Source organism: Cryptomeria japonica, chromosome 3, assembly GCF_030272615.1.
Source record: "Cryptomeria japonica chromosome 3, Sugi_1.0, whole genome shotgun sequence".
Classification (NCBI taxonomy): Eukaryota; Viridiplantae; Streptophyta; class Pinopsida; order Cupressales; family Cupressaceae; genus Cryptomeria; species Cryptomeria japonica.
Genome location: NC_081407.1, coordinates 198,299,178 through 198,322,793, shown reverse-complemented (window position 1 = coordinate 198,322,793; position 23,616 = coordinate 198,299,178). Strand labels below are relative to the sequence as shown.

At 38.7% G+C, this 23,616-nt stretch overlaps 1 protein-coding gene across 2 annotated transcripts in view; it reads right to left on the bottom strand.

Moving 5' to 3' along the window:
• Nucleotides 1–220: 220 nt before the first annotated feature.
• LOC131061607 (signal peptidase complex subunit 3A) overlaps nucleotides 221–23,616 on the bottom strand; it is a 37,554-nt gene continuing 14,158 nt past the window's right edge. For both annotated transcript variants that reach the window (XM_059217875.1, XM_059217876.1), the window contains 4 exons: nucleotides 12,350–12,394; nucleotides 1,111–1,173; nucleotides 925–978; nucleotides 221–604 (listed from right to left, as the gene is read on the bottom strand). In XM_059217875.1, the coding sequence (XP_059073858.1) occupies nucleotides 419–604; nucleotides 925–978; nucleotides 1,111–1,173; nucleotides 12,350–12,394 (348 nt within the window). In that variant the 3' untranslated portion in view covers nucleotides 221–418. The remainder of the gene's footprint in view (nucleotides 605–924; nucleotides 979–1,110; nucleotides 1,174–12,349; nucleotides 12,395–23,616) is intronic.

Sequence of the window (23,616 nt, the reverse complement as noted above, 5' to 3'; positions counted from 1 at the left end):
CTTTCTTTCAATATATAGGTTAATGAGTAGTTATCACCTCTTTTAGTATGGGCATAAGTAAGAGCATCGATGATGTCATAGATGGTAAGTTAAATGAGTGAGGCAACTTTGATTTGTCAAACTTAACATGAGAAATGAAGCACTTGATTTGCATGTTGAAGAAAATCATTTTTCATGTTGGAAGTTCAATGACTAATTAATGACTAGATAACATTGAAAGTGAGTAAGAGCATCTATGATGCCATAGATGGGAAGTCAAGATGAATGAAGCATCTTTGACTTGTCAAACTTAACCTAGGGAAATGAAGCACTTGATTTACATGTTGAAGCAAAACAATTTTCATATTGGAAAGGGTACCCCACTTAGCCATTTTTAGCTGGTGGATTATTCTCTTTGGTGGAGAAAAAAGATAAAATTTCAGTCCATAATCACAAAGTTATTGTTGCATATGAAAAATCTAGCCAAATAGAACCTATCCTTGCCAATGGTTTCAAACGTTCTTGAATAGTCAAACACCTTCAACTTGGGAAAATCCTTCACTCTAGCTTGGACATGGAACCTAGCTTTCTCTTTAGTTGTCACAATGCGATCCCACAATGAGATCTGAAATGACCACAGACATGATTATAGCTCCATCAATTCCTTTTCATATGTAGAAAGCTGAATATTATTACCTGTGACTAGGATTAGAAACAAATGATTTTCAATACAAATGAAGTGGTACCAATGCACTGTTGAGGACACACAAATAAAGCAGAAAATGATATAAATCACGCGCTACAAGAACATCGAATCGCTGGCCAGAAAATAATCAGTACTGAAATTCTTCATTAATAGAAATTATAGAATGCATAAATATTATCTACTCTGCAATTATTATTGGAGAACTTGAAACATATATATGAGAATAGCAGCCTAGAGACCTGATTTACAGAGTTTATCGGTGTTACATACTCTGCAGCTACAAACACAAAGATCTGCAAAACCATATATGATATCAGACAACATATAGTTCCATTATATAATGTTTTCTGTATGATCAACAATTTTTCAAATTTCATTAGGAAAAACCATTCCTACTGTAAAAGTTCCTAGTTACGCTCCTTCACCTGCTCTGTATTCCAAGAAAACAAGGATCGAAAATCTGCTGTGATGTTAAGAGCTAACCTCACCTACAATAGTGACAACAAGTTTGAAAACTGTAGTTTAATTCATGGATGTGAAATCCTATGCTGGAATATCAAAATTGAAATTAAACAGATCATGTGGAAAACAAACAGAAATTTAAAACCAAAATGCCTATCATAGCTCTGCTCAATTCATCCCAGGCCATTGAAGCAGACAGAATAATTCGGCAATTTTCTGATTCAGTAAAGTTATAAAGTAGATGCTCAAATTATGTCATTTAATGCATCCATGCAAAATGCATAATGTTCTCGTCTATGAGACAATGATCTGTTGATGAACGCATGTTACTCTGTTAGGGGTTACCCAGGTTCAATAACTTCCAAGGGAAATGTAATGTAATATCTAATATACACATTTATGCACCCTTTGTAGAAAATAAAAGGGGTTTTCCATATATCAAAAAAATGAAAAAAAATTCATGTTGGAAAATTCCTGTGCCATGTTTGAGACATTGGCACACAGACCAAACACAGTAGGCCCAATTTCACACCCAGAAAAGCGAGACATTAAACCATAAACCATTCTAAAAATTTATAGCATAAAATGCACAACTTAAATATACGTGAAAAGAGAACATAGTGATGCAAGGAATATAGAAGTTTGGACAAGAGAATATAGCTAGGACTCAGTCCTGCAACCAGGTTTCTCCCATGCTAATGGGAAAAGATTTCTTCTCTCCACCTGTATAAGTTGCTTTCTTTTCCCAAATGATGCCCCTGCAAACGTGGTGCATTACTCTTCTCTGTGTCTCTACCTTTTCCAAAATATGCTCCAAAGAAAAGTGGGAAATATACCATTTAAAACTATTCAACTTCCATCAAAACAGTTCAATTTCCAGTAAGCAGAATTCTGACTCAGATACCCACACAGACTAAAATTAAGTTTAACTTATTTAATACAGAAGAGTAAATAACTACAATATTCTCCCACTTAAACATCTCCTAACAAAGAACTTACCCTTTTTGTGATGTTTTTGCAACCCCCTCCACAAACATTTCTGATATGTATACAAGAACTATCATTATGCTTCTCAATTCTTGAAAGGTACAATCATCATGTCTTTCAACAATAACAGTGAAATATGTAGCCTAGCCAAAGCCACTGATCTGCCTAAGTAGAACCTTTAGTGAGTGCCAATTATGTTCCTTTTGTATCTTAACTTGCATAAAGAGACGTAATGAAATGATTTTCTGGAAACCTTGTATACATGCAATTTGAATTCATTTCATCCATTCAGACTTTATTTTAACAAATCACTGTCAGTGGTTTACCAGCCTTAGCATTTACTTTATCGCCATATTCATCAGTGCTCATTAGCAGGTCCTTAGGCCATTAAAATAACTGCACATATTGTGTTCATGTTTATTATAATGAAAGTATTTGCCTTTTCACTTGTTCCACTTCAATTTTTTATAGTCCCATGATCCCATCATCTACGCATAGAGCTTGTTCTTATTACTCATCAAAAAACAGAACAGCCAGTCCTTAATAATTCCCTCTTGTTGGTCCTAACAGAAGTAGGGTCATGGTGGCTACTTTCTCACGATATTGAATTGAATTGTATCCCTAGGAAAAAAATAACTTTCATAAGTTCCTGATAAACTTCAAATTGATATTATAATTATAAGTGCACCATGACTGACTATTCCATTTACCTATACTGACTATTTCATAAGTTTCATGCCCAATCTATCCATATGTGCTTTACATTAAAGACTATTGATTCCAAAACAAAACCTATTAGAACCAGAAAAGGTTGGGGAAGAACTATTAAATTTCCTCGACTCTAATTTTTGTAGAAGCATCATAGTGTGTTTCCAAAGACCCAAAAATCTGATATGGGAAATGATCTCAGCATAGTTGAAGCCAAAAACTATGAGAAAATGGAAAATAATGTGGAGGTATGGGATATTTTTTGCACGAAAAACCTTTTGTGCTACCTTGAATCCATCAGCGTTCATGATCTTGTTCTATCCAAGCAATTTGCCTTTTCGTGGAAAGCTAATTTGATCTTCATTAGAGGCATCTCGTTCAAGGTCTTTGAGGCCCTAATAGCTTTGGCTACAAGGCTCAAGATGGAAGGGAGGAAAATTCAAAAGATAATTAAGAACCACAACCATGAAAAATGAACAAATTAAGTCAAAAGATTCCAATTTGGATTCAAAAGGGACAATCTTCCAAGGTGTCGAAAAGATGTTGTGGTGACCTTAATGTGTTATATCATGCTAGAAGAAAGATTTAAAAAGGTTTTACTCTTACCTGTTTCCCATGTTGAATCACTCAATACATGGCATTAAAATGAATGTTCCTCACTATATTTATAGTTCTCTTGAAGAGTTGGTTGGTAAAGTTTCAATGGGTAAAAATGACTTGCCCCTTCACCAAGGGCTCATATTGTTTATTCAGATTTCAATTAGCTTAAGCCCCTACCACCACTTTTATTCTAGAATATATGGTTCCTATTTCATCCCCACCATGGTTCTTCTATGGGACCTTCAAAAAGTAAGCCTAATGTCTCAATAGCTGGGGAAAAACATACCACCCAAGTGGTGAAAGTCATTATGCTCTCTCCACAATCGAAACCCTTGCATTTTGGTAGCCCTCAAACTCATTTGGATAAAGGAAAATCCTTTGGCATGGTTGGATCCAAAACCTCTAGCCACACTGATACCTCTCATAACACTCTTCAGGAGACCCCTATTGTCCACCCCAAGGTTTAACCAGAAAAAAGAATGAGTTACCCCCAACCCCACCTCATCCATACCCCCAACCCACCTCATCCATGCCCCCTGATAAAGCTAGCATCTCTCTAGTGGACCCTTCCACTTTTAACACCCATAAAAGAGTGGAGCTCAATTCCTATCTGTTGGATTTTGCCAAGATCAAGGGCACAATGAAAAGCATAAAAGAGACAATAGAATGACAAGAACAAACTGTATTCTCATCAATAAAAAATGATCAACTGGATTAACCAATACAATGAATAGAGGCCTGCTTATATAGGCAAGGCCATATGGATGTATGAGCACACAAATATGACATGTGGCTCAATGAGAAACAAGGGTAGGTAGGAAATAGGTGTGGGTAGGTAGGAGAAATAATATAATATTCCACATGAGGTGGATCACCCACCGAAGGTGGATTTATCACTCCACAATAAGTGGATATGATAGTGTAATAACAAGATCAACACCATAAAAGGTGGAATTTCTCCTACACACACTATCCCAATGTGACACAAACACCCAAGTGTCTCATATCCAAACTACTATGAAATGCATTATCCTAAGTTAACTTAAGTAAGTGTAATAATATCCATAATGAATATTTATTTACACCAACACCCCCCCTTAAGTGCAACTTAGGGGAATGAAGACTCAAGTCAACAATGCAAGATGGGTCCCGGCTACTAGGCCATGATAGGTACCCATGTACAATATGCAAATGCAAGCAAAACTATGCAATGCAATCTCTCACAAACGAAGAAAGGGAGAAAAACCAGTGGGAAAAAACTCCCCCCCAAAAGAGAGATGAATGTACAAAAGAAAAGAGGAAGGACAAAACCTCAAAGAGGAAAAAGTCCCCCCCATAAGAGAGGAAGGAGAAGTCAGCTGACCCCCCCTAATGACACATCCCGCACCCCCAAGAGAGCTCGCAACTGCTGGAACTTACTCTCGGTGAAAGGTTTGGTGAATATGTCAGCAACCTGCTCTGCTGTAGGACAATACTGCAAATCAATGACCTGCTCCTGGATGAGCTCTCGGATATAGTGCATATGAATCTCGATGTGTTTGGTCCGCTGGTGCTGGACCGGGTTCTTCGAGATGGCAATAGCACTCTGATTGTCGCAATGTAGGACTGTCGGCTGTGGAGTAGTGAATCCAAACTCTGTGAGAATCTGCTGGAGCCAAATGGTCTCAGTCGCTGTGTTAATAGCGCCTCAATACTCAGCCTCAGTCAAAGAGAGAGCAATAGCATGTTGCTTCTTGCTCTGCCAACAAATGGGGCCTGAACCAAGGTGAAAACTGTAACCAGAAGTAGACTTACGATCAACTAGATCGCCAGCCCAATCGGAGTCTGTGTAACCAACCAAGCGAAGTCCTGTGCCTGCTGCATAGTGAATCCCATAGTGATGTGTACCCTGGATGTAATGTAGAATGCATTTGGCGGCTTTCCAATGAAGCTCATGTGGTTCCTACATGAAGCGGGAAACCATGCCAACTGCAAATGAAATATCAGGGCGTGTATGAGTCAAGTAGATGAGACTACCCACAAGCTGACGATACAAAGTAGCATCAACTGGTGGAGAAGAACACTGAGCCTCAAGCTTGACTCCTGAAAGAAAGGGAGTCGGGGCAGGCTTACAATCAACCATATGAAAGCGTGCAAGTAGATCAAGAGCATACTTGGGCTGCGATAGAGTAATCCCAGAAGGTGACTGTGAAATCTCTATCCCGAGAAAGTAGTGCAAAAGACCCAAGTCAGTCATAGAAAATCTGTCATGCAAAGCAGATTTGACCCTGCTAATGATGGATGAAGTACTCCCTGTAATGATCAAGTCATCAACATAGAGCACAAGTATCAAGTGAGAGTCATCCTGTCGCAAAATGTAGACATTCGGATCGGAATGACACCTGGTGAAACCTGTGGAGAGAAGAAAGGAATCCATCTTGGCATACCAAGCCCTGGGGGCCTGCTTAAGGCCATAGAGAGATTTCCTTAGTCTGCAAACCAAGGAAGTATCCTGGATGAACCCCTGTGGTTGTTCCATATAAATCTCCTCATCAAGGTCACCATGAAGAAAGGCACTCTTCACATCCATCTGATGTACAACCCAACCATGAGCTGCAGCAATAGCAAGTGTCAAACGAATGGAGTTCATCTTGGCTACGGGTGCAAAGGTCTTAGTATAGTCAACACCTATAACCTGTGAGAAACCTTTTGCAACAAGCCGAGCCTTATACTTATCCACACTACCATCCGCTGCAAACTTGGTCCGATAGATCCACTTACATCGAACCATCTTTCTCCCCTTAGGAAGATGGACTAGATCCCATGTGTTGTTCCTCATCAAGGAACTATACTCTTCCTCCATAGCTTGGTCCCACTCAGGAACCCCTGATGCTTCCCTAAATGTCTGTGGACCAGAAGCGGTAGCAATGAATGCATGTGGAAGATCCTGATGTTGTGATCGAGTTCTCCGTGTATCCGAAGGATCCCCAACAAGAGAACCCGCAGACACAAGTGTCTGGCGAGCCCAACGAGGTCTGGGTGGAGGTGGAGAACAAGGCTCCTCAACTGCAAGTGGACCCTGCGGAGGTGTAACCCTGTGAGTCGGAGTTGAGGGAGTCTCATCATCTGAATCACTAACATCACTATCCACAATGGAGGAAGGTGGAGGAGGTAGAGAGGCTAAGCTAGGAGAGCTTTCCTCAAAGTGCACACTCCTCTCAATGAATACCTCATGTGTCTCTGGATCCATCAATCTGTATGCCTTAACACCCTCAGGATATCCAACAAATATGCAAGGTCGACTCTGAGGTTCTAATGCCTTGCATTTCTGTGGAGGTATGCGAGCCCATGCTGGACACCCAAAGACTCTGAAATGTCTCACAATCGGTTTCCTACCAGCCCAAGCTTCAAAAGGAGTAATACCTTGTAAAGCTTTGTGAGGAACCCGATTCTGGATGTGTGTGGCACAACTGATAGCCTCTGCCCAAAAGGCGGGATCAAGAGAACGTGCATGTATCATACAGCTAGCCATTTCTTTGAGAGTTCTATTCTTGCGTTCTACAACCCCGTTCTGCTGTGGAGTGTAGGCAACAGAATGCTAAAGATCAATCCCCTCAAAGGTACAAAAATCCTCAAGTCTCTTGTTCACATATTCCCTTCCATTATCTGTGCGAAGAATCTTGACCACTTTCCCTGATTGCTTCTCCACACGAGTCTTGAAGTCCTGAAATCTGTCAAATACTTCACTCTTATGAATGAGAAAGTAGACCCAGGTGAAGCGGGAGTAGTCATCAATGAAGGTAAGAACATAGCGGGCCTTACTGAATAAAGGTGCTAGAAATGGACCTGCTACATCACTGTGAACAAGTTGAAGAACTTCCAAAGCTCTCCAAGTTTTCTCTTTATCAAACTTCTCTTTGGGATGCTTGCCCATGGAACAACCTGAACATACACCCTCTGAAAAACTGATTCGAGGAAGACCTGTGACCATGTCTTTAGTGCTTAGCTGCTGAAGATAGCAGTAGTTGAGGTGACCAAACCGCTCATGCCATAGCTTACTTTCTGAATTTGAATGAGTAAGCAAGGCCTTAGAAGGTGAACTTGGCACAAAGTGGGAGAATGAATAAAGTCTAGAGTTGTCATTGACTTGTCCCACTACTACCAAGGCATCATCATCAAGTTCCTTTACCACAACTGAATCTGGGGTAAACTCAACCTTTTTCCCATTCCCATAGTGAGTGATTTGGTAGATGGAGAGAAGGTTGGTAGACAAGTTAGGAACATACAGAACATTCTCAAATGTTCCATCATCCATGTCAACTGAACCTTTCCCTTCAACCTCTACTTGTGTGTCATCACCTATGTAAATGTGAGGTACCTTAGATGGTTCCAATGAAGAAAACTGCTCCTTTGTAGAACCCATGTGATATGAGGCACCCGAGTCAAGTATCCATTGCTGTGAAGAACCTGTTGTAGCCACAAATGCTTGCCCTTTTCCCTTAGACTGTGAGGAAGAGGAAGGAGTTGAATCCTTCTTTGTGTAGGCGGATGGCAAGTTGATGTTGTTTTTCTTGAGAAGATTGGTTAACTCATCAACTTGTTTTGCGTGGCATCGATGCTCATCATGACCATACTTTTTGCAATATGCACAAGTTGGTTTATCCTTCTTAGGTGGTGTCCCCTTCTTGGAAGAGGATTGAAAATTGCCTTGTGATGGAGAGGATGATTGTCCCTTTTCCTGGTGTGGTTGAGACTTAGATTGCTTCTTCTTCTTGTTGGAATCTTTGCCTTGACTTCCTTGATTTCCTTGATTTGCTACCAAAGCCTTGGACTTTGAAGACTTGAGAAACCCCAGGTTCAACAACTTAGTTTGTTCCAATATCAACATTTCTGTGAAAGCATCAAATGAAGGCATAACATAAGAACTCCCCACTGTCAAACGATGAGTTTGGAAGCTAGACACAAATGCTGCATATTCTGGTGCAAGTTTATCCAACAAATTGAATATCAATTAAGCATCCTTTTTGTCAATTCCACAATCCTTTAGCTTTGCTCTTAGCTCATTTGCTTTGGTGACATAATCTTGGATTGTATCAAAATTCTTGGGATCTAAGGTGGTGAGCTCATTGTCAATCTGATAGCCTCTGATTTCATCAACTTGTCCATACAATTTCTGAAACATATCCCAAGCCTCCTTGATTGTTTTACACTTCTCAATGTGAAAAATGAGGTCATCTGATACATACTTGCGTAAGGTTCCAAGAGCCATGCAATTCTTTGTGAGCCATTCTAATTGAGCATTTGGATTAGCCTTAGGATCAGGTGGTGCTGTTATTGTTCCATCTATGTAGTGTGTGAGACCCTTTTCCATTAGTTTACTCCATACTTTAATTTTCCATGATGCATAATTATGTGGAGTTAATGGTGGAAACTTATTAGGACTCATTGCAACAAGAATGGAAAGAGCACAAAGAGAGGCACAATAACACAAGACACCCCCCCAAATTCACTCAATCAAAGAACCCCCCCCAAATGTGATGATTTTGGCACTTTATAAGTAGTGCGTATACAATGGGCCACTTGCAAAAAATGACAAAGTGGACTTCTGATTTACAATTTTACAACTGCCTCAATAAGGCCAAAAGAGTCTCAAACTATTAATGCAAGAGATCTAACTAAGATCCTGTTAGGGTTTCAAGCAGATCCGAAGCAAATATGAACTAACAATTATATGCAGATTTTAAATACAAAAGATAAAGAAATAAAACAGGACACAGATAACACAGAGATTTAACGTGGTTCACCCAGAATGGGTTACGTCCACCATACACAGCCGTCCAATCTTTCTTATTATCCAGCAAAAACAGTACATCAACCTTCCAATGCCTTAAGCATCCCAGCCGCTTATAACATGCGTTTTTAGGGCAACAAACAAAGTCGGCCTTTTTTAGGGTTTTATTACAATGTCGGTTTTCATCAACAAAATACGGCAAAAAAAAATTTCTCGGGGGCTGCCGCCCCCGAACCCCTACCCAAGGCCTGGCCCAGCCCCGAACCCCGACGAGGATACGTGCTGAGTGTACAATACTTTGCTGATCAGTCGCCACATTTCAACAGATCCAAGCAATTTACAAGTACCTAATAGGCCAAATAAGACCAATATCTGAAAGTACAATTTTCACTCAAAATCTCTGAAATCTGATCATAGATTCTAAAAGTAGATGAAAAAATAAGCACTTTAAAAAAAAACGGCACCTGAAAAGGAGGTCGTATGAGCTCAAACGAGGCCTTTGAAGTTGCAGAATTGAGGATTGGACAGGTACAGCTGAGAGAATCCGAAAATTCTGAAACACCTGTGCATCAAAATCAGAAAATAACCACACCACTGCAAAGATCATGAAATTTTAGCCCATTTCAAAAAAAATTGCACCAAAAAAGGAGCAAAAATGAGCAAGATATGGCCTTTCAAAGTTGGACTGCAAAACTGAAAAGCTCAATGGAGAGGGGTCAAAAAAATTTCAAAAAGTGCTGATGTAGCGCTGACATCAGCAAGTCACTGTGTTAAATTTGACGGCCGTATGACCGTCACGAAAACTTCGCCCCTGCTGACTGGGCGTCCGTATTGTACGGACTGCTGACTGTGCAGGCCGTACAGATGACGTGGCACTGTACGGATGCTTGCGTGGCCCTGTGACTGGGCAGATCGTACGGTCTATGTGGCGCTGACGTGGCGTACGGAGGTCTGTTTTCAGGCCACGTGGCTAGGTCCTGTTGCTGACGTGGCGGGGTCCTATTGCTGACGTGGTGGGAGGCGGAGGCCGTCGGGTTCGGCTGTTGGCGCGGGCGACAACGGGAGTACCGGGAGGAGAAACCGAGGCGGCCGGGGAAAACCAAGGCGGAGGACGGGGGAAGCGCCGGGGACCTGCGGGTGTCGTCAGCGAGAGCTGTTCGTCGCCGGCGGGGTCACGGTAGCCGACATCAGGTACGGGTCTACGACTGCGTCGGCGTCAGGTATGGGTCTGCGGGTACAGTCAGCCTGCGGAACCTGCAGAACCTGCAACGCGGGTACGGCCGGGTATGGGGGGTCTGCGGACCCCTCAATAATTTTTTATTTTTTTTGAAATTTTTTCGAATTTCTCTTTTTTTTTTGAAAAATAATTTTATTTTATTTTTGGAAAAATCCGAAATCCGTACGAAAAATAGGCAAAATTGGGAAAAAAAATTTCTCACCAAAATAGGTCGACTTTATAGTTGAAATTTATGGAAATGGCCTCCTGGATTCAACGGTGATGTCCAAATCGCTGTATGATGCCCCCAAAAAATGAAGATCCCCAAATCCAAAAGTAGAAGCCTTCCACGATGTCTCAAAAAATTGATCAACGAAGCCCCCAAAGCTCTGATACCATGTTGGATTTTGCCAAGATCAAGGGCACAATGAAAAGCATAAAAGAGACAATAGAATGACAAGAACAAACTGTATTCTCATCAATAAAAAATGATCAACTGGATTAACCAATACAATGAATAGAGGCCTGCTTATATAGGCAAGGCCATATGGATGTATGAGCACACAAATATGACATGTGGCTCAATGAGAAACAAGGGTAGGTAGGAAATAGGTGTGGGTAGGTAGGAGAAATAATATAATATTCCACATGAGGTGGATCACCCACCGAAGGTGGAATTATCACTCCACAATAAGTGGATATGATAGTGTAATAACAAGATCAACACCATAAAAAGTGGAATTTCTCCTACACACACTATCCCAATGTGACACAAACACCCATGTGTCTCATATCCAAACTACTATGAAATGCATTATCCTAAGTTAACTTAAGTAAGTGTAATAATATCCATAATGAATATTTATTTACACCAACACTATCCTCTGGAAGATTCTAAAACACAAAAATATGAATCTTCGAAAGGAAATTGCCAAGAAAGTTCTACCATGAAAAAGAAATTGGCAAAACTACAAGACAACGTCAAGTTGCACAATAATGTTTTGAGATGGATGACGGCCAGCAACTAACAACCATGAAAAAAATACAAGATATGGAAATGAAAGTGTACAAAAGCAACAAAGATTGGAAAAGCGACATGGTGAACAATGGAATTTGGGAGGAGGTGGAATAACTTGCTGCAAATTTCAACAATGGGATAGAGGAATTAAAAAAAGACCAAGAGGATATAAGAAAGATTCTTGATTAAGTTGTGGATTTAAATAGAGAATTGGTTAAAAATTCGGCCACTAGCATTTACATCTGCAATCTAAGCTTCAAATAAAGGAATGGGGAGGTGTTGGAAGGTCTGGCCAAAAGAACCAGGGTGAAGGTCATGGAGTGGAGAGCCAACATGCTAAAGGATAAATCTGATGACAACAAGGGCAAAGTTACTAAGGAGGTCTCCTTCATGGAGAAACTTGATTTTATCAACACCAAATAGCAAGCGGCTAGCAGGTCTGCAAAAATTGACAGACTGCAAGCCTTTTTATTTTTTATTGTTCTATGTTTGTGGTTCTGAGCTGTCCCCCTATTGTCCTTTGTATTTCTCTTTGGTTCTTTGTTTTGGACTATGTTAACGTTTTCTTATTAGACTTTACTCTCACTCCTTGTGAGACTTGAACCATGTGCTGAGCTATGGCCTTTTTGTTTGATAGGGTCCACACCCAATAATCTTGTTTATACTAGTATAAAACACTATATTAGATACCTTTATGAGATTAATAATTATTTTTTCCATTGCATTTACCAATGAAGGAAGATAGGATGAAAAAAATAGATGAAACCACAATAAAACTCATATTAAGATCAAAGTTTCGTCTATTAAAATAGTATCTAAAGGACATTGACCAGACATATAATGATGACATAAGTATATCCTTTGTTTATTATTAAGGTAGGTAATAAAGAACCTAATGCATACCTTGCCTTTCTTTTGTATCAATTGTATCCCATCAAAAACATATACCTATCATTATAGAAACAAAATGTAAATAACCTTGATAAAGCAACGTGCCAAGAAAAAACATCATAATCAAGTAAATAACAAAGTATTAATGAAAAATTATTCCATTCATAGTAGCCATTTATAGCTAAGAAAATTTTAAAGCATGGTAAGTATAAAAAAAGGATCAAGGAAGCTCTTGAAATGTCTTGAAATCTTTAAAATATGAAACATATGAAAATGTCTATAATCTCTCAAATAAGCTCCAAAGGTATTAGTTAATATAGCAGTTAGTACTTGCCAATCTATTTGCAGTTCAACATTTTTATAGTCAGCCATCTTCTTGAAAAATCTGAAGTTTATCATATGCATAAATATAAGCATTTCAGAATAATTTAAAAAGCAAAATAGAACTTGAATTATATAAAACCAAGAATAAAATGCTAAACCTAATTTTGCCAACAATGGTATTAGTTCAATAGAGCAATTGGTAAGGTCATTTTATAAATTTAATCTCAATGATGAGGAAGGTTGTAATAATGCAAAGGGATTTAGAGAAAAATCGGCACACACATTACAAAGATAAGGAAAGAGGAGCAAGACAAAAAAAATTCATTCCAGGGAAAATCCCTCACATTTCAGACAAATGCAACCTATCCAACCAACGGTCAGAAACAATGATCTACTTTTCACTGAAAACCTTCAAGATTTGCAACAGGCACAAATTCCATCCCTATTGGCAGGAGAAGCCATTTTCAAAACAATGTTGGGATCTAGGGTTTGGCCTCACATGAGATCACAATAAATTTGGCAATGACTGAAATAAGATTCAAAACTCAACATCTCAAGTTACATGCTGCTATTGGCAAATTTGCAAACATCTGGCCAGCCAAAGAGAATGTGGAGAAATGGGTACAATCCAATTGGGGTGACATGCATCAGGTTCCTTTTTTATGTTGGGGATTCTTCATGGTCCTATACCCATCTGTGGGAGATAAAGAAAAGATTTTTAGATGCGGCTAGTATATTCACCCAAGAACGGTGAGCAAATTTTGATTCCTTAGCATGTAATCTTGAATTTGTTTTATCTTGGATTCCCCTTTACAATTTACCACTAGAATATTGGAATGTTATTATGCTTTTGAAGATTGGTAATTCACTTGGAAAATTTATAGAGGTGGATGGTAATGTCAAAGAAGGGAAATTAGGATTATATGCTCACATTTGTTTTAAGCTAATTTCTCCTCCCCTTTCCCATATTCCATTGTTTTTGAGACTCAAACAAATGAGTAGTCTCAAAGTATTGAAATAGAATTTTCCCTAGCCTAAGGTGTTGTCACTGCTCAAAGCATGGGCACAACACAATACCTTGTCCAAGTATGATGATAATGTTCCCTCTACCCCTTCAATGTCGGTCTTACCTCAATCAAAAAATATTTTTCTATAACTTAAGGCCAAGGAAGATTTTAATATTTCAGCAGCTCACCAAGTGAAGAGATGTTGAGAGGACAATCACTCCTCTCCTCTAGGTAACATTCATGCCAACTCTTTGATTATGTATGAAGCTCCACATGGAGGTCTTACCTCAATAAAAAAATCTTTTTCAATAACTTAAGGCCAAGCAAGATTTTAATATTTCAGCAGCTCACCAACTGAAGAGATATTGAGAGGACAATCACTCCTCTCCTCCAAGTAACATTCATGCCAGCTCTTTGATTATGTATGAAGCTCCACATGGAGAGCCTCCCTTCAATTCCCCCATTTCTTCAAAAGATCTGGAGGAGGATTGAATTTGGAAGAAGATACCCTACACAATCCAAAAGAAGAAGAAAAGGAAACGAATTTGGAAAGCTCTAAAGATTAAGTGGAGGAATTGCTTTCCAAGGAAATTTTGAAGATTTCAGAATCAAAGACACAAAAGTCTAAGTCAATTGCGGAGCTAAAATTAAAAAAAGGGAGAAAATGGCAAAGAGGTCACTAAAAAGGAAATTTTGGATGGAACTCAACAAGAAATTAAAAAATTTAGCTCTAAGACCTAGAGGGAAAAAAATCCCTCCTCAAAATCCATTAAGATTTTCCAGTAGAACATTAAGGGCCTAAATGCCCTTGACAAATAATAATTGGCTAAGTGCCAATTAGATATTTTTAAGAAAATTATTTTAGTTCAAGAAACTAGATTATTTCTAGAACTCTCTCTCTCTCTCTCTCTCTCTCTCTCTCTCTCTCTCTCTCTCTCTCTCAAATGAGTGGGAAAGATTGAAAAGGGAATTTGTTAGTGTTGAGGAAGCCTTTAGGGATTTACAGGTTTTGTGGTCTTCCTTAGTTGTTAAAGTGGAGATGGGATAAGGCCAAAACTAGCAACTTTGTAAAATTACCAGCTTTTCTTCTAATTTAGTGTTTCTTTATACAACATATACAGCCTTAATGATTACCTAGCAAAAAAGGAGGTTGGAACCAATGAAACTTCATGCTTTCCTCTACGAATGAGGAATTTGTAATTTTGCAAGGAGATTATAATGCAACAATGTCTTCTCATGATAAGCAAGGTAGAGTGTCCAAGACTTTGCAATCACAAATTGACTTCACAAACTTTCTCTCTCTTCAAAAGTTGATTGATATGGTATTCAAATAACAGATGTTACACTTTGACAAATCAAAGAATTGGTTTCAACAATATTGAAGAGTGGTAGGATTCTTTTTTCATTTCTCCTCAATTATCCAAATCTTGGAGAATTGAGAGGAAATTTGTGCCAATCTATGCTTCAAACCACTACCATATCTCTTCTCATTGATCGTGATTCCTTACTAGCAAGTCCTTTCAAAATTGAAAACATGTGATTCCAACTTCCTATATTTTGTTGAAGATGAATGGAAAAAAGCATTATAACTCATAGGAACCAAAAGGATTGTTCTAGCAAAAAGTATCACATTTGAGAACAACCTTTGTCTTTGGAATAAAATACATTGCAAAGTACAATGCCCCCTTCTTTGACTTAGGCATGTGAGAGCATTTCATTAGCCTATTTTATTTTCATACACTATTTTGGAGAATTAAAAAGGGACTAATTTTGATTAATTAAATTAAGTTACTTTAAGGTAAGGTTACGGGTGACTTTATTTAATTAATTTTTATAAAACGATTTTTGTCAAAAGCAGAAATAAAATTGAGTCATTTTATGATGGCCACAAAGGTTATTATTTTAATAAAGATGAATTTAAAAATATAACTTCTTGAAATTTTCATAGGAAGTTATAAAAGAGGAATGAAAGAGCTCATTTTCATATTTATTTTCTTATTGCAAAGTTCGGACTGCAAGTTCAACTTCAAAACCCTAGGAATAAAACCCTAGAGATATTTGGCTTCGAAGATGAAAGAATTATTCCTAGTCAAATCTACGGTGAATTGCTCATGATTTAAAGTTGTTGCTTAAATGGAGATGCAAGGAATTTGTTGCAATTGTCGGCTTTACTCTTCTAGGTATAACCTTACTAAGATTTGCAGGGAAATAATAAGTTTGTATGTGCAAGGTGAACGATAAAAAAAACCAAGTGCAGCATGTGCAAAAGTTGAATCAAATAAAATGATGATTAAAAAGAAAGGAGAGAGAAAAAAATGGCTTGCACAAAGCAAAGCGACAAGCAAAATCGAAGGTAGGCAAGGGGCGATGCGGAGACCATCAATTCTGAAAACCCTATTACTCAGGCCATAGAATTAGTGTCAGACAAAGTAGGCAGAACAAATACAAGCTCCAAGGATGTCAACTATCAAACAGTCAACATTACAGAGGAGGTTGAGGGGAACCTTGAATATCTGAAAGACTTGGCAATTATATGCAAATTCATGGCCCCGGCTGGAAAGGGATAAAATCTGAAGATGGATTAAAGAAAATTGACAAACCGAAGAAATTACCGTGTTTTTACCAAAAGGCTTTTTTGTGGTTATTTTCACAAGTGGAGAGATTAGGGATTGTATTCTCCAAGGAGGGCTTTGGATGATGGACAACCATCCCCTCTATATGCAAAAATGGCATGTGAATTTCAACCCTGTAAACCTAAATCCTTATGACCGACCCATATGGATCAGAATGTATAATCTTCCGATAGAGTTTTGGTCAGAGGAAAGTTCGGAGAAAATTGGAAGATCATTGGGCACCCTAATGGACATAGATACTAATATTGTCAATGGCGATTCATATCTCTATGCACGAATGAAACTTGCAGCGGTTAGGACAATTCCTACCAAAATCAAGCTCAGGGCAAAATATAACGAATGGATGCAAGATATAGAAGTGGACGAGGAAAACATTTTCTGCGCCAGATGCAAGCGTAGGAATCACTCAATAGAAGATTGTCGATTTCCACCAAAGAAAGTTGGAAAATGGATATCGAAAGCAAAGGATAAGCCGGCGAAGACCAATTCAGAGGGGAATAAGATATCGGAGGGGCATCTTGCACGGAGGGGGTTATGGCGACCTCTCCCTCCAATCAAGGCCCAACCCAAATTGGACCAAATAATAATGATTTGAACCATATTGCAGATAATTCAATTCCAAACCCTTTGGAGCCCACGGTTGTAGAAGACATAACCAATGAATAGGATGCATCGGAAGGAGAATGGAATGCAAAGAACAACAATTCAGATGACGATGAATTGGACATACTAGAACCCAGAAGCCTTAGCCAATCGACCTCCAAAATTTTGAGAATTGCTAAGATAGGAAGAGGTCGTAAAATGAACAAGCAAAAGAGGGAAGACGAGGCAACCAGAAAAGGATGGCTAAGTGTTGCAGATTTCTTAAAGCAAACCAAGGGAGGAAAGTCCTCCCTTGGGAAGCAATGAAAATCATTAGTTGGAATGTCAAGGGTCTATCAGCCCCTAACAAGAGGTGCATGATAAGGCAGAAAATTGATCAGGCAAAAAGTGACTTAGTTCTAATGTAGGAAACTTTGATTAGCAGTTGTAAGGGGTAGAAGTTCATGAGCTACTGTTGTGGTTGGGATGGTATCTTCATTGATACCATAGTTGAACTACTCGCCATTAGCAAAAACTCGCCAAGGCTTGAAAAAAAAACTTGGGAAAAACTCAACCAATACTTGGCAAAAACTCGACAACTTAAAAAATTGCTTAAATTTAATTCGAAATGCATTTTTTTTGCAAAATTCAATAAGAAGATGCATTTTACGAAAGAAACAAGCTGAGTCTAGATATATTTAAATGCAAAGTGGGTACAAAATCGCATCCTCGTGAGGAATGTTGATGGCTGGAAGCAAAATAGTAAATAGTTTTTGTAAAACTAAAAGTAAATACATCATTACAATTACATCTTCCTCTTCCCAACTCTAGTAAAAACTGGGGGAGAGGTAGAACCAGAGGGTCTAGTCCTAGAACTCTAATGTGGGTGCGAGTGTGACTGTGCCTCCTCGCTCGGTATGTTTGGCTCAAGCTATGGCTTGTCCTCCATCCTGGATGAAGCTACGTCTCTACCTACTCCTGGCACTGACAATGACTCCTCATCCTCCTCAATGTCATCCAGTGTGAAACCAAATCCACCCCCCTCCTCTTCCATAGCCTACCTCTCTGAATCAATGATGTCATCCTCTGTAAACAATGAAGGTTGCTCCTGTGATGTCCAATCACTGTAAGGATCTATATCATCCAAGTCAATTGGACCAACTGGTGCTTCCTCTACCTTCCTTATATGCAACTGAAGATTATATTGCACAAAGACAAGGTCATTGAGGCGTTTTTGCACTAACTTGCTCCTCTTCTTCATGTGGATGGCTTCAAACAAGCTCCAATTACACTCACAACTAGATGAACTACAAGGCTGACATAAGATTTTGAGGGCAAATTTTTCGAGATTTGGGGTATTTCCACCTCAACTTTGCCACCAAGCATTTGCAAAATAAAAAAATATTGAAAAGTTAGAAAGCAAAGAGAAAAGCGAAAACATAATTTATCAATTTATCAATCACTTTAGACCCCAAAATCCAAATGACAAATGTTATGCCTAGGGTTTGAGTGGTTCTTCCTCTCCTAGCTAGCTCTTAAGAGAATAGCTTACCCCTTGCTTCCTCATAATTTTGGAGTTCGGCCACAATGAGGTCTCTCACCTCAACCTTGGGTATCATCCTCTGAATGCATGTAGTGAGGCCCTCCATGACCTCTCCATTAGGATCTGAATAAGAACCCTCGAACTTAAAATGAGGGTTGAGGAAGTACCCTGCTGCATGAATAGGTTGGTGGAGCTGATTGTTCCACCTCTTATCAATAATTTCCCAAATGGGATCAAATTTGAGTCTATCCCCCTTGTAGTATTTTTTTGATAGACTCCTTGGCCCTATCCATGGCCTCATAAATATACCCCATTGGGGTTTTTTCCCCATCTACCAAGCGGAGAACTCTAACCAAGGGCTCTGACACCAACAATTGAAAAATACAAATTACAAAAAGATTAATAAATGAAGTTACAAATTAATAATGAGAGATTTGAATCAAGAATAATTAAAAATTCAAGTTTTGAAGTTACCTTCACAATCTCTGCAGCCTTTTGTGCAAAATGGTTGTCGAAGACTATGCATACGACATCCTCTCCTTCAGCCTTCTTTGAAAAAGGTGAGTCTAGTCGTGCTTGACTCACAAACATTTGTTTCAAAGAAGTCAATGCACCAAGAATGCTTTGCAACATCAAGAAAATCGTTGGGGTGTGCTCTCTCATCAAATGTAGAACCCAAGGGTGATTGTAAATACATTTTGTGATCCTCCTTGTATCTTCCACAACTGGAGTCACCCAATCAAGTTTTCCTATGTCCTCCAAAAAAAGGTCAAGGACATGTGTTGCACAAGGTGTCCTAAAAAGAGTGGGGTTCCTATCTTGGAGGATTCTACCTATAAAAGAAGAAGTTATTCTTAAGAAAGATACAACCAAGAAAAACAAAGCCACAACAAATAAAAATATTGCTAAAGGTGATCATTCAAAAGGATTCTACCTACTGCAACATATGTTGTTGCATTATCTGTGATTATTTGCACCGTATTCTCTACTCCCACCTCCATGACAATGTGCTCCAACATTCCAGCCAATGTTTCTGCATTTTTCACCTTATTGGAGGCATCAACCGATTTCAAGAACACCACATTGTCCTTGTAAGAAACCAAAAAATTAATAATGGTGCGGTTTTTGCCATCTGTGCAGCCATATTTTCTCCATTCATTTCTTTGGTCCTCCACCACTTCTTTTGCCCCATCAACTACATTTGTGAGCAACCTACAAGAACAAAGTGAAATTAGGTCTTAGTACACAATTTTGATTTAAAAACAAGAAAAACAATTAAAAATGAAATCAAGTGGACTATTTACTAACCTCCCACTCAAATCCCTGCGAGAAGGGGTCGTGTACCCCTTTCCTGAAACTATCATTGCGGTTGTTAGGATTCCCATAGATACTGAGAGGGGGGGTGAATCGGTATTTGACCGGCGATAAGAATTTCTTAAGTTAAAACATGCAGAGCATAAAATAACAGTATACCGGTATGCAAGAATTAATGCAATAAACAGAATCAGAAACATCCACATGAAAAGAACACCATAATACAAGATGTTTAACGAGGAAACCTGGTGTGGGAAAAACCTCGGTGGGATTTGTGACCCACAATATTCACTCACTGGCCAATAAAAGAATATTACTTACAATAGGGGTCTACACATGCAGGAAGGCCAACTGCCTAGAGCTCACTGCTCAATGAGAAGTCATACTAACTTACAATAAGGATTATACTAATCCAATAACTTGTACTGCTTACAATAGCATCTCAAATGCCAGATTCAGTACCGGTTCTTACTCTGTTCTTTACATATACCCTTGACCTATAATTCGCACATTAGGTCTGCCTAATAATTTCCTTTTTGCTCGCTACATTACCTCTCTAAATGTCTACAATGATCTCCTTTATATACAAGAGTCATTTTACAATTTGCCAAGTCAGCTTACAATAATAAACAAAATATTACATATCAAAAATCATGTCAGCCTCTATGCTGGTATACATCTTTTCTTCTGTGCAAGTGCCGGTGCCGGTGTGGAGTGATCTTGTTGATGCCGGTGCACTGTCTTGCCTGTGTAATGCTTTGCTGGTATGATGTCTTGCTGGTGCCATAGGGTTGCAAGGTTTCCATCAATGACAAAACCTTCAATCACATACAATGTCTCATTGGAGTGTCCATATGCCAACAGCGGTCACCAAATTCAGCCAATAAGTGTAAAGTTTTATTCAATTGCAATAAAAGAACATATTATATATGTGAGAATTTTATATGATTATATTGTCTAATAATCTGATTGTTTTGTTGCAGGAAAAAGGAGAGAGATCATTAATATTTTTATATGTCTTCTCCAAATGATTCATGTCGGGCTTTATATGTTTAGAAGACCGGTCAATAGATGTCTTGACCGGTCATGTCTTTTAGACATGACCGATCAAGGCACCTATTGATCGGTGCACATCTCGATTTCGGTTATGTTTGTTAAATAACATTTAATACTTAACACTCGGTTGAAACGGTGTTAGTTATGATGCTTTGTTAATGGCCCGAATAAATGTTTATCCCGATAACAATAAGCATTACATATGCTATCGGGTTACTAGCCCGATAGCATTTAGATCGACGCTTAACTATGTTAAGAAAGTCGTCAATCTTTATCCAATGTCAATATCATAATCATGATCAATGTTATAATCTGATAAACATATTTAGTTCAGAAAGCATAAATCAGATAATCTAATAACATAGATGAGTAAACCAAAACAGAATAGAGGAGATTAAAGGATTAGGAAAGTCTTATCTTGCAGAAGCTACTAATGCATTAACACTCCCTCTTAGCTTTGGAAGATAGATAAGGGAACCTGCATCACATTTCTTTTCCATAATGTCAGTCTCCAAGAATATATATCATCTATACATATGATATGAAGTACCATCAGGACATAAGATACAAATATAAAACATCACTCTAAGTATGTGACATAGAGTATCACCTACCCATGTGATATAAAAGATTCATCATTTTATTATGACAAGATATCACCTGAACACGTGATATCAGTATTGCCTAAACACGCAATACTAAGGATAAACATATGAGGATGGTTAGATTCTCATCTTATCTAGGTTGTGATATATGCACAAACATTTTATACAAATGTTTTATCACAACACCATCATGGCACATCCATGACATACCAGAGATCCAACATGATAACTGGTTTAGAGAATCATAAGATCGTCACCTTATGATGTCTGCATACAAGTGTTCATAATCTGAGAGATCGTCACCTCTTAGATATGAACACAGGGGGTGAAACCCCGAATGTCCCAACATGACAAAAGAAGTTTACACATTAAACATCTTATTTACAATGCAGATTACCTTTCTATCATACCTAAACCTTTTCTGAAGTGATCAACCTTCACTTTGGAAAGTGGTTTGGTCAGAATATCTATTGTCTGAGCTCTTGTACTAACATATTCCAATTTGGTCACATTTTTGTCTACCATGTCTTGTACATAATGGTATGGAATCTCAATATGCTTAGATTTGTCATGAAATACTGGATTCATAGAAAGCTTTATGCAGCCCTGGTTGTCATAGTGGATGACAGTGGGTTTCATGGGTTCACCAAATAGTCCCACAAGCAACTTCCTAAGCCATACTGCCTCTCGAGCAACCATGTAAGCTGCAATGTACTCGGCCTCGGTGGAAATTTGTGCTACAGAAGACTATTTTCTAATGATCCAAGTTATCATGGTTGATCCTAAACTGAAGCAACACCTTGAAGTGCTTTCCTTGTCAGTCACACTGCCAGCCCAATCTAAGTTTGTAAATCCATGTAGGTCTAGATCGACTTTCTCATATTTGAGAACAAGGTTTAGAGTACCTTGTAAATATCTCATAAGGTGTTTTACTGCAATCAAGTGAATTTCCTTAGGCTCACACATAAACTGACTTAAGGCATTGACCGCATAATAGATATTTGGCCTTGTATTCACCAGATACATCAGGGACCCAATCATCTGTCTGTAGAGAGTAGGGTCAGTGGATTGTGACTCTGTCGATGCTTCCTTAAGTTTATGTAAATTTGTTTCCATGGGAGAGGTCATAGGTCTGCAGTTATGCATTCTGAATCTCTTCAAAATATCCAAGGTATACTTTCCTTGGTTTAGTATAATATTTTCAGAATTTTGCCATATTTCCAAACCTAGGAAGTAATGAAGGAGTCTCAAGTCCTTCATATCAAATTCTTTAGATAAATCTTTCTTACATTGATCTATGAGGTGATCTTCTCCTGTGACTAGTAAGTCATCAACATATAGAATCAATATTAACATATCACCTTTATTTTGTTTGTAGTAGAGATTTGGATCTGCATCATTTTTAGAGAAGCCTAGTTTAGAGCGATAGGTGTCAATTCTTTCATACTAGGCCCTGGGAGCCTGTTTAAGCCCATAGAGAGCTTTATTGAGTCTGCACACATGAGACTCTGCATCCTGAATTTCAAATCCTTCAGGTTGCTTTAGGTAGACTTCTTCTGAGATCTCACCATTAAGAAATGTTGTCTTAACATCCATCTGGTGCACCTTCCACCCTTTTGCTACTACAATGGCTAGTACTATTCTTACTGAGGTATATCTGGCTACAGGTGCAAAGGTTTCTTCATAATCTATTCCTTCCCTTTGAGAGAATCCTCTAGCTACAAATCTGGCCTTGTGCTTTTCAATACTGCCATCTGCAACATGTTTGATTTTAAAAAGCCATTTAGATGAAACAACAGATTTCTTAGTAGGCCTAGGAACGATCTCCCAAACATCATTCTTTGTAATGGACTGATACTCTTCAAACATGGCATCCTTCCATACTTGATGTTTAAGTGCATCTGATACATTGTTTGGTTCAGCTTTAGAGAGATCATTGGGTGAATTCACAAAGTTGGTTCCCACTTTTGCCAACGAAGGAATTTGGCGAAAGTGGGAACTTCGATTTTCTAGGTGTTCGAGCGAAATAGTGGTATTCGCTCGAACTACCCCTGGGAGTTGGAGCGAACCACGTTACGTACCTGGGTTCGCTCGAACCGCGAGTGACTTTGTATGGGCTGAAATCAAGCCTATTGGTTCGAGCGAATGGGGGTTCGCTTGAACCATAGTGGATTTGAGCGAACCCCATTCGCTCGAAGTACTGTTCATTCGAACC